General features: G+C 42.2%; 1 protein-coding gene across 1 annotated transcript; it reads left to right on the top strand.

Annotated features, from left to right (window-relative positions):
- The first annotated feature begins 9 nt into the window (after positions 1 to 9).
- LOC115080018 (zona pellucida sperm-binding protein 4-like) lies at positions 10 to 8,413 on the top strand. Its single transcript, XM_029584025.1, has 12 exons — positions 10 to 231; positions 1,729 to 1,850; positions 2,902 to 2,992; positions 3,421 to 3,576; positions 4,248 to 4,438; positions 5,150 to 5,247; positions 5,556 to 5,683; positions 5,813 to 6,002; positions 6,087 to 6,234; positions 6,737 to 6,815; positions 7,813 to 7,908; positions 8,254 to 8,413. The coding sequence occupies exons 1-12, from the start codon at positions 33 to 35 to the stop codon at positions 8,391 to 8,393; spliced, it is 1,638 nt and encodes a 545-aa protein (XP_029439885.1). The 5' UTR covers positions 10 to 32; the 3' UTR covers positions 8,394 to 8,413.
- Positions 8,414 to 12,098: the final 3,685 nt, after the last annotated feature.

Below are 12,098 nucleotides of genomic sequence, written 5' to 3'. Positions count from 1 at the left end.
TTTTTGGCTCTGCTGTATGGCTTGTTGAAGAAATGGGTGGCTTAGGTACTGGGTGTATAATGGTGGGGCAGCTGCTTGCTGTGTGGTTTCTCTTGCCTGCTATTGGTGTGGGTGACTTTACTGGAACAGATTTTATTGGTGATCCTTCTCAGCTAAACTGTGGCTATAAAAGTCTACAGCTTACTCTTCCTCATGGCCAGGATGAGAATACTTTTATGTTGGTTGCTTTGGGTGAGTATACATACTGCCTTTTCTACTTGAGGCATCAAGATACAGCTTAACTAAAGATCCATGCAAAGTGGAGCTTTAGTGTCTGAGGTAGGCTTCATATGAAGTTCTTAGGACTTAAAATAGAATGACAGCTATACCTCTAGGTCTTATATGGTAGGAGATAATTAGCCACTGATGCTTGAGTTTTCAGTCTAAACTCAATTCTTATGTCTTATTCAAACTAATATCTAGCTGTGGTAACAAACCATAACAGAATATTCCTCTTTCCTTAACCCTGTCACTAGCACACTAAATGCCTGTCTGAGCCAGACTTCTGTTGATGGTTACTCCTATGTATATGTGTAACTGACTTGTATCTCACTATCACCAAATCTTGTGGTACCTGAGTAACTGTATTGTGGAAAGTTGATATAGTAGAGGTTTAGGCTACTATGTGATGGTCTAAAATTAGTGTGATAGTAGTTATGCTAGAAAGGCTGTAAAGTCTCTTAATATGTCAAGATGGACTCTATTTAAGCTACGGTATTGCTTTGAGAAAGTTCAGCTGACCACTATTGTCCTAGAGGTATAAATCCTTTGGACTGAATGTACTGAAAATAAAATACCAAATTATAAATGATCTTAGGGAACATGAAGATCCAGGGCCTTAAATCTATAGGGATTTAGCAAACTTTTTTTAAACATATAAGATAGCAGCCTGTTCTGTATCCTAATTCTATAAACTCTCATCCACTCCATGCATGATGCTTCATTCTAGCAAAAGCTGTGCTGCTGTAAGCCATCTTAACTTCATAACATTGGCATTAGCAATATTAGTGGTAGATTAAGGTAACATTATTTAAATGTATTATGCCTTCTTGGATGTGTTTGAGACTAGTGTTTAAGCCACAAGCAAATCAAAACTGCCCCCCCCCCCCCCTTCAGAGAGCTGCAGCTAAGTAGTGGGAAGCACTCAAGCCAGTAACACTCAAATGCTTGGGATCACAAATGTAGCTGGCAGCTCCGCTGGGTACTGCACTTAAGCTTTACTAGTATAAAAGCAATCTTTACCCTCCCCTGCCAATGCCTTGTCCTTATTTCTTCTTTCCTTCTCACTTAATCTCTAACCTAAAACACCATGGCCTGACCTGATGTGCTCATCTCATTGAGTCACTGCCATCTGATTCCCATTGTGTAGGCCCTCTCACCAGGACCTACATGGGCTGATGGCTGTGCCTGCTTCCTTTCAGCCCATGTGGGCCACCTGTTAAATCTTCATAGCCCTAGTTGACTCAATGCTGCTAGCAATCTGTTCTTGACCTGGGCAGACTGCTGCCTGTCTCTTTCCAGGTTCCACTTGGGCTAGTTTTCATTTGACTCCTCTTCTTTCCAGCAGTTACAACAGTGTCACTGGCTGTTTTCCATCCTCAGAAGTAGGAAATGGATGGCTTTGAATAATTGAATCTAGGGGATGGTGTGGTGAAGGACACTAAAAATGTAACCCCAATATTTTTTTAGATAAAGAACAGAAACCTCACTTTCTCCATAATGACTCTGTCTGTGGAACTTGGACTGGCCAGAAACCAGATGGCTCTTTGACCATTGGTGCTGCCTATAACAGTTGCTATGTGACTGAGCAGGTAAGGGCTTGGTTCGTATGGTGCTAGTCTGGGTCTCTGTTTTAAATAGACTAACCTAGAACTCTTTTGCTGGGGGAAGTAATAGCATACTGTTCAGAAGTTTCTTTTAACATATATTGGGGATTCTCTAAATTGAAAGGATTTCAAATGATGGGTGAAACAAGCTCACTCTAACCTTAAGAGTTCAAGAGCCACCACTTTCCAGGCTCTATTGTCCTGCACTGCTGTTCTCCCTTATGTCATAAGAGCCACTCTTTTATGGGGGATGGGGAAGAGCAGCTTTTGAAGTCAAAATTGCTTTCTTCTGGAAGCAAAACATTAAGAGTTTACAGATGGTGGACTGCCCTGGTGGTAGTGCCTCTTGACCATGTTCCAGAGAGCTACTCTGAATCAAGATACTTATTGAACAATCACTGGTATGAAAACAAATTCTGGTGTAGCCACCCCCAGTCCTGGAGTGCCACAAACATTTAGGTTTTCAGGATATCCTGAAATGTACATGTAGTATCTGTATGCACTGCCTTCACTGTGTGAAACTGATAAATTTGTCTAGAACTCCCATGACCTGGAAGTGGCTCATGACGAAGCCAAGTTTTCAGGAGGTATAAAACTCAATCCTCAATGTTTCCAGTTGAGGCTATGTATGTGTGTGTGTGTGTGTGTGTATGTATTCTCTAGGGTGATCTTGGTAGCAAGTTAGCAACTGAACTCTACATGTTAATGCTTTCACATGTGGTGCACTATACAAAAACCCCATGTAACATTCAGAGCTGACCTTCCCTCCACAAACTACTCCTACTGGTTTAGTAACTTGCCAGTCTTGTAAATGAAGGTGAAATGTATTCCCTAATGGGAATTCTGATATGCTTATCAGGATAGTAACAATACATGACATTAAACTAATACTATACCAGCATTATCTACTCAGACATATGGCAGTGTTTTAGACGAATCTCAAACTTGAGAAGGAATTCTGTCTATACTCAACTGCTCTCCCCACATGAAATAGTGGTTTTGATGTCTCATTAACATACTCTCCCCCTACTCACAGAATGGAGAACATGTAATGACAATTGGAATTGCAGACATCACTGGGCAGAATGTAGTTCTTAAGGAGGCCCTTAAATGCCCCATCTTGCCAGGTAAGTTTGTACCTGAATTGGCATGAATGTTAAAGTTGTTACATAACTCTGGTTCTTCAGCACTGAACTGATTTTGCCAACATACTATATTGAGTGTTGTAGACCACTGAATAGGAAAGAATGTCTGCTGCTGTCCTCTCCAGTATGGATGAAGCTAGTGATGGCAGTCTACCCAACTTCATTCTTGGTGTTCTGTCATGGTCACCAATTGCTCTCTGGCTTCCCCTCACTGTCAATCATAGCTGACATTTTCAGCAATGAACTGTTTTTTGGTAGATCATCCTCCCATCTGCCAATGGTCCTGATATGATCACTAATCTTGCACAAGCAGGATCTGGTTGAAAGCCCAGCTTTCAATAGTTCTGAAATAACTGTGACCTACTGAATTACTATTATGGTAATAGCCACACTGTAATCTTTTCCTTTAGCTCAAGATGCTCCAAGCCCAGGTGTCTGTGCTGCTGTCAAAAAAGGGGACAAACTATCTTGTGCTAGTCCACCAGTCACCCAAGACCTCTGCCAAGGAAAAGGCTGCTGCTACAACCCCAGTGACCCATCTATCCCTTGCTATTTTGGGGACTTGAGTGAGTTTCAAGTGTTTAGAATATGGCTTGTTATCTTGGCAGGATCTAAGTCTTCTAGCAAATGTCTAGAACAGAGCAGAACTCATGTGGTCCACTATAGAATGGAAATAGGAGTTGACTGGCAGCAGATGCTGTAGCATACAGCCTTTTGTGAATAATTGCATATTACCTAGTAAGAATGTGTGCCATTGGGCATGCCACTCAAAACAAAGGCAGTATTCACCACACGTTGTCTGTTCCATACAATGAGGCATAGCAGGGCTTTAGTATTTTGATCTAGGGATGTGCACTTTTAACCCAAACCAAACATGGGTAAATTTATTTAGTTTAGGGTGGGGGAGCTAACATCACTTCAACCTACCCCATGGGGGTCAAATTAGAATGGCATGGATGCAGCAGACGCTATTCATGCTCCACTAGACCCCAGGGATGCTACAGTAAATTTCATGGGGTGGGGGGGGGGACACTACTTCCCAGGGGTTCTGGTCAGGCTGTGCTAGCCCTTTCAAAAATGGTAAACTCCATTTTGCTTTTGGTGCACATCATAAAACTAGGACTCCTGATGCTTAGAACACTATGCACATCCCTGTTGATCATACACTTAGTCCTTCCTGTACTGGTGTAGTACTGTAATTAAAAGCTAAATCTGTATTTTAAAACTTCACTTTTAGTAACTGCACAGTGCACAAAGGATGGCAAAATCTCCATTGCTGTGTCAAAATATCGGACTCTTCCACCACTGATTCTTAATTCAGTCCGTTTGCTCTCTGTGCAAGAAGGCACATGCAGTGAGTTAAGCACAAAGAAGAATGATGTCTTCATCATGTATGAGTTTCCACTTTCTTGTGGAAGCACTATCTGGGTAAGACTCAAGGAAAACCATGTTGCTAATCTATGTAATGTACACTGATAAATGCTACCCTCTTAGTAAAGGTGCAACTGCAGTTGATAGACTGTCGGTTACTAATTTTGTGTAAGACTCCTAGCTGCATGTCCTTCCCTGACCACCCTCACCCCAGCTGTCTGCACAAGTTGAGTAACTCCTAATACCTCATGGTACCAAATCTCTCCACCTCCAGAAAAGCCTTGATTATAGCATCTGAGTACTGAATGTAAATCTAAAGTGACTTATCTGGGGTTCAGCCATCTGCATGAAACCAGATTTTTGGCCTCCCACTTGGGTAAGCAGGATTAGAACAAATGACCAATAGCAAAGCCTCTGCATCCATATAAAACTAAGAATATGGTCTAGTTGACAAGTCAAACTTTAAACATTAGGCCTGGTCTTTAACTTGGTGTATACTTTAAGACCCTGTTCTTACCCACCCCATACTTGTGTTCAGTAATCTGACAAATTACTGTGATTCATTCTGATGTAGGCAAAACTTGGAAGATCTGTAAACCAGGATTACTTAATCTATTCAACTTTAGTTCTTCTAAAATGTATAGCCTAGTGATTGAGCTGTTCCAGGGGACAGGAAAACCCACAATACACTAGATTAATGTGGGAACAAACTTCACCTGATCTGGTGCTTTCCAGACTTGTAGTTAACTTTCTTTCTTTCCCATCTAGCTGGATGGAGATCATGTAGTGTATGAGAACAGATTGGAGGCAACTAATGATGTAAGAACTTGGCAGGATGCATCTATCACCAGAGACAGCATATTCAGGTAACCACCAACTAAAATAGATGTGCCAGTTGGAGGAAGCTCTCCTAGTCTCTAACATTATGTGCCAAAGCTAAGTGACAACTTGAGGTCTGTAAGCTTATGCTGCACACTGCTGCTTATACCAAAGAAATGGACCCCAGGAACTCAACTATTCTGCTTGGCCATGTAATCTGAGGCCAAATATGGACACTATCAGGTTAATGTGGCTTCTAATCTCTTCAGAGTAAAGCATTCAGGCAAAGTAGCAGCAATGAAGATACTAACTTGATCTGAAACTAATATAGCTAAGCATCTCCACTTTTGTCTAGGCTGACAGTCCGCTGTAGCTTCACTGCAAGCAGCTTTCTCCCTTTGCAAGTCGAAGTCTTCACACTTCCACCTCCTCCCTCAGTCAACAGTTCTGGACCTCTCCTTTTGGAGATGAGGATTGCCAAAGGTAAAATAAGAACAAAGACTAGAGAGAAAAGCAAACTATAAAAATTAACCTTGATCCTAAAATTTTACAGCAAGTTTCTCAAACTTGAATGGATCTACCCTAATGTCTTTTAAACTTAAATCTTCACAGATGTACAGTACAGCTCATACTACTTGAACACAGATTACCCTGTAACAAAATTCCTCAGAGATCCAGTATATTTGGAGGTTCGTATCCTGCAAAGAACAGACCCAAACCTGGTACTGGTTCTGAACCAGTGTTGGGCTACCCCTCTTACAGATCCCCTGCAGAAACCACAGTGGCCCATCTTGGTAAACAGGTAAGTAGAGGCTGTATGAAGTCTAGGAGAAGATGAATGCTGTCAGGATTACCATCCACTTAAATTACTAAATTCTATCAACAGTTGTCCATTCACTGGTGATAACTACAGAACTCAGCAAATTCCAGTTGGTGCAGTGTCTACAGGGCTTCAATTCCCATCTCACTATCAACGATTTGTTGTGAAGACCTTCACGTTTGTAGATGGTTCCCAGCATGCTCTTAAAGGACTGGTAAAGTGCAATGCATTAACTAGAGGGACTGCATGTTCTCATGGAGTGTAAAGTGGAAGTCTTGGGCATCTAGTATGGGCTGGCCATAAAAAAACTTAATCTTTAACATAGCATCAACAAACTTAGCACTACTGCAATACATCTTAGAATACAAAATGGCTTATGTTGAGCTGCAAGCCAATAAAGCATGTTACTGTTTATGTAAAAGGGATGCTCACACGGAGCAGTGTTTGATAGGCTCTAATCTTCTAAGGCAAGGAAGATAACTGCAATAAGTGAATTGCCAGGTATGACTTTCAGACTTAAGGCAAAAAGCTTTTGACCAGCCCATTAAGAATAACAGTAAATGATCAGATCACACAACATGCTAGTATGCATCCAGAATACAAATATCCCTTGTGCTATAAATCTATGGCTAGAAGACACTGGAAATGGCTCACTAATGCCTTTAGAAAATAGTATACACTTCTTCACTGAAGCTGATACAAACTTGTTTCTCTAGGTTTATTTCCATTGTAGTGCCTCAGTGTGTGTCCGTTCTAGGCTGGAAACCTGCTCAACAACCTGCCTGCCAGCAAGAAGTAAGACTTTCTATCTGTCCTCTGTCCAGTGTTGTGGCTTGGGCTTTGCTTTAGCATTCTAGTTGCTGCCCAGTATTAAGGGCAGTTCACCTTACTGTTTAGCAGAGGAATACTGACAAGTTAATACTCTACTAGTTTAAAGTAGAAATATTCAAATATGAACTGTAGAAATGGGTAAACCACAATCCAAGGATTCTAGCACATCCTAGCACAAAACAGGGTATCATAGACTTCTATTGTAATGCTGATCTGTAATATAAATGAACTGTTGCAATAGACCCTATCTTTCTAGAAATATTCCAGCTTTCTGGTCTATTGTATTTAATCTTTATTGTATAATGCTATCTTACACTCAATTTGTATTGTAAACCGTTTTGATCAATTAAATATTAGACAGTATAGAAATATTTTAAATATCCTTCCACCATAGGGATGGCAGCTATGGGAAACACCTTTTTTTGGTAGGTTCTGACACCTGGATCTTGCTGACTTTCTTTTCACCTGCCAAAGTATTTGAACTAGACAAAGATGTTCCTCCATGCCTCAACATGGGGATGTTGCATGCATTAAACACATCCATTAGGCCATCCTTTCAAAGATGGTCAGGGGTGCTCAAGCTAAACAAGTGCTGGCCACCAAGCTTTCAGCCAAACTTGCTAGCTGACTAGACTTTCAACAAGTCATCCTAAATGTAACTTTGGCTACTGCTGAAAAGTCAGTGCTAGCTGGATAAATCATACTCCTGCAGCCCCAGAGATTGGGGTTGCAGGAGTAAGACCCTGCCTGGTGAAAGGCATGCCTACCTCTTCCCTGGGCAGCATTGCAAAATGCACAGAACCTACCTCCAGTAACTAAATTAAACACAGATTTTATGACCACCCCACCCATGCAGAATTCAAGCAGCTAGCCTTTTATTAAAGGTTTTAACAAGCTTTTTTTTTTGTTCATTACAATGCAAGCTGCTGAGAGCTAACATTGTGCACCCTTTTATTTTAAGAGAAGAGAATGACTAAGCACTGGGAGCCTCTAACCAGCCTTGTAACAGCAGAGGGACCTGTGGATTTCCATAGCAGCAAGAGCCTGGAGAAAACAGGTGAGAAACAGTTTGATGCTGGAATGGAGATGTAGCTTAGCATTACCAAAAGTACTGCATGGGACTCCCGGTTTACAATGGGCATAGTCCACCCAGTGGAGCTTAATTAGAACAGTTTCACATCCTGGGGACTAACAAAATAGACACCACTTTTTTTTTTTCTGGGAGAAACAATTTAGGAATAGCCTTAATATACTAACACTTGCTGCTTTAAACAAACTCTTCATGTCGACCTATTTCACAGCCATTGGTATCTGCTTTGGGACACTTGCCCTGCCCCCCCCCCCCCCCAGGTTTTCAGTCTCATCTCTCTCATGGAAGCACTCACATTTGTTTTTGTTTCAGAATCACAGACTGATGCACAATTGAACTGGGCAAGAGGAGCTGTGGCTACAGTTGCTGCGTTTGGCATAACTTCTGCTGCTGCTGTTGTAGTCTGGAAGTTCTATAAAGCTCAGAAGTGTGAAACAAATGTGAAGGTATAATAAACGTGACTGGAATTCAATAGCTGTGCTCTTTATTTGGAGGGATGGAATAAGGAGGACTTCAGATTACTTGTCAAGAAGTAGCCAGAGTGCTTTTGACTTAGGACATGGCAGGTGCTCGGAGCTTTAAGTTGAGTAATTCAAACATGCTCCTTAATGCAGGCATGCCTTGCCATTTTTGGTAACCGGCTACATAACTTGACAGGTGCAAGTCACCTGTAGATGAGGGAGGACTATTAGAGCTCCACAAGGTAACACTTTCCAAACTGTACATGCCTAGATGCATTAAAGGTAGCTGTTCTCAATACAAAAGCAAACTGCATTGGCACTGGAGGCCAATAAAAGTGGGGACTAAACTAGCATCTGCCTGCAACAGCCCTACCCCTGCTGGCTTCCATGCAAGCAGGAGAGCTCATATTCTCCAACTTGCCTGCTGGCACAAACAATGAAGCTGGGTGAGAACGACCAGTGCTACAGCTAAGGCTGTTCTGGGCTGGATACCTACAACACCCTTTCATTAGAGGTCACGGAGCAAGTCTGCAGTGCCAGAAAGCAAGTTACCAGTAAAAGCTGGGAGGCTGAAGGGGAAACTTGACCTTTAAAGAAATTACAGGTCCATGCTGGGTCAGACCAAGGGGCCATCAAGCCCGGCATCTTTCCAACAGAGGCTGAACCGGGCAATTACCCAAACACATGCTACTGATGCAATTAATAGCAGTGGCTATTCCCTAAGTAAACTTGATTAATAGCCATTAATGGACTTCTCCTCCAAGAACTTTACCCAAACCTTTTTTTGAACCCAGCTACACTAACTGCACTAACCATGTCTTCTGGCAACAAATGCCAGAGCTTTATTGTGCATTGTAGTGAACTTTCTCCAATTTAGTCTTAAATGTGCTACTTGCTAACTTCATGGAATGCCCCCTAGTCCTTCTATTATTCAAAAGTGTAAATATCCAATTCACATCTACTCAAGACCTCTATCCTATCCCCCTCAGCCATCTTGTCTAAGATGAACAGCCCTAACCTCTTCAGCCTTTCCTCATAGGGGAGCAGTTCCATCCCCTTTATCATTTTGGTTGCCCTTCTCTACCTTCATCACAACTATCTTTGAGATGCAGTGACCAGAATTGTACACAGTATTCAAGGTGCAGTCTCACCATGGAGTGATTTATAGAGGTATTATGACATTTTCTGTTTTATTAACCATTCCCTTTCTAATTTCTAACATTCTGTTTTGCTTTTTTGACTGCTGCAGCACACTGAGCTGATTTTAAAGTATCCACTATGATGCCTAGATCTCTTTCCTGGGTGGTAGCTCCTAATATGGAACCTAACATTATGTAACTACAGCAAGGGTTATTTTTCCCTATATGCAACACTTGTACTTGTCCACATTAAATTTAATCTGCCAATCTTCCAGTCTTGCAAGGTCTTCCTGTAATGTATCACAATCCACTTGTGATTTAACTACTCTGAATTTTGTATCATCCACAAATTTGATAACATCACTTGTCATATTCCTTTCCAGATCTATTTTTATATTATATAGAAAAGCACCAGTCCAAGTACAGATCCCTGAGGCACTCCACTGATTACCCTTTTCCACTGAGGAAATTGACATTTAATCCTACTGTTTTCATGTCTTTTAACCAGTAGATACCATGCTGGTGCCCACACCAGTGAGCTTATCCTTAAGACACATGGCATGCTCTGCCAAACTGGCCTTGCATGAGTATACTCAAATTTCAAAGGTTGAAAGCTGTGATTCTTTAATGCCCTGTTCAGACAGGCTGATGACACACAATGTGGTAGCTGCTGTGCACTCAACATGATTGGATGCATGGTTCGGACATATATCATAACCCCTGATCCGTATTGGAATTAGCATGTCCAAATCACTGTGTAGCTAATGGCCTTATCCATGTGATGAGTACTATTACCTAATCCCCCTGATCCAATAAATTTTCCACATGCTCTTGCAAGGTGGCAAATCTTATGCCAGGGCTGGCATAAAGGTAGGCCATAGTCAAAGGTGCATTAAGGAAAAATCCTGTCTTCTGTGGCTCCTCATAGTATCAGCAATACTAAGGAGGAACCAAAGGTGTAGTAAACTCTGAAATTCTGGACATCAATACAGTCCATGCATCTTGTTTCTCTAGGCCAGCAGTGGGAGAAACTGAGCATCTGTTTTTCCCAACCTGCTTAACAGCCAACTCTCCTGTGCACCTGCTGCCAAGGCAGTACTAGGGATGCACATTTGTCCCTAGCACTTCCTTTTAGCATAACCCCTCATTTAAATATTTGATCAAACACCCAGGAGAAGTAGCTGGGCACTAAACACTCTGTGTTCTGTGCCAATTTATTAAATTGGCTGACAGTGAATTGCTGATTCTTAAGGGATTAGTCCTCAGTCCAGCTAGAGATGAGATACACGAACAAATTCTGTGGCAGCCCTTGCAGTGTCTTCCAGAGCTTCAACACAGGACACAGTGCACACAAACCATGCTGGCAAAGAGAAGCAGTTAGAGGCTACCATACTGGGTGCCACAGTAGCAGAGCATGGCTACTAGAAATGTAAATTTACTCCACCTCAGACCCAAGAGTTACATTTCCCCACACTTAAGACCATATGGGCTACAGTCATCTTTTAATGTACCTCCTGGCATTGGTAGGGGTACATGCAATGCAAAAAAATCCTATTAAATACTGCAATCTGTGCTAAAACATGGGTTAAACCTGAACATAAGGTCTATGCACTTCATTACACTGGCCTTATGCAAAGGCAGGGTGACCCAGGCTGAAGTTTAAATTACCAAACTGATCTTGTATTAAGTCTTTTAATTAGGCAAGAAAGCAGTACAGAAGACATTGAGCTAACTCTTCCAGTGCATGTGGGATCTTGATTTCATTGTCTGACACATGAAACTCTGGTCAGTCAGTATTGGACTTGTAGGTTGTTGGTGCCTTCAGTTATCTCTTGTGATGCCTGTGGATGGCGTCCTGTGCCAGATGCCATAACTAAAATCACAGCCTAAGAAGTGAGCAGTAACAATTAATGAGAGCCTTGTATAAAGACAGTGATCTTGGCATACCTACTCACTAGGGGTGAGTTTTTTTGGTTTTTTTTTTGTTTGTTGTTTTTTTTTTTTTGTGGAGGAGTCCCATTGTTGGCACCACCAGCCACAATCAGGGCCGGGTCAGTGGTTGCAAAATAAATAACTACCTGAGTCATAGGGCTCCTGCAGTGGCAGGCAGCCCTCTTAAGCAATCTCCTGTGGCCGCTGCCACGACAAGGTTCGGCAGCGTGGCTCCGTGGATGATTCAGCTCCTCCCCCTCTGCCTTCACTGGAGCTGTGCACGTGGCTGAGGATTATTCTTAAAGGAGCCATGACAGGAAATAGTCATGGCTCCACCTGAGACTCCTCCCTTGACTTCCTGTACTTAAGGCAAGGTTCCTGGCTGAGTTTGTTCCTGAGCTTCTTGATCTTGGTTCTTCATCCTGCTCTGCTTCCCTGGCTTGATCCTGGTATGGCTTGCAACCCTTCTCCTGCTTTATCCTGGACTGGCTTCGGATCCTTCTCCTGCTTTGATCTTGGACTGGACTTCAACTCTTCTTGTGTACCGAACCCTCAGACCGGCTTTGGACTATTCTGTGACTCCGTCCTCAAGACTACTATGACCTGCTAGTGGCACCAGCCGTCT

Source organism: Rhinatrema bivittatum, chromosome 18 (genome assembly GCF_901001135.1).
Source record: "Rhinatrema bivittatum chromosome 18, aRhiBiv1.1, whole genome shotgun sequence".
Classification (NCBI taxonomy): domain Eukaryota; kingdom Metazoa; phylum Chordata; class Amphibia; order Gymnophiona; family Rhinatrematidae; genus Rhinatrema; species Rhinatrema bivittatum.
Note: the sequence above shows the minus strand (reverse complement) of the source record. Positions and strands in the feature narration are given on the sequence as shown.

Excerpts from the sequence above, each read along its gene's own strand:
- LOC115080018 (XM_029584025.1), top strand. The coding sequence starts at position 33 with ATGGGTGGCTTAGGTACTGGGTGTATAATGGTGGGGCAGCTGCTTGCT. Across the intron at positions 3,577-4,247 it reads TTGCTATTTTGGGGACTTGA|TAACTGCACAGTGCACAAAG; the intron begins GTGAGTTTCAAG and ends CTTCACTTTTAG. Across the intron at positions 6,003-6,086 it reads TGGCCCATCTTGGTAAACAG|TTGTCCATTCACTGGTGATA; the intron begins GTAAGTAGAGGC and ends TTCTATCAACAG.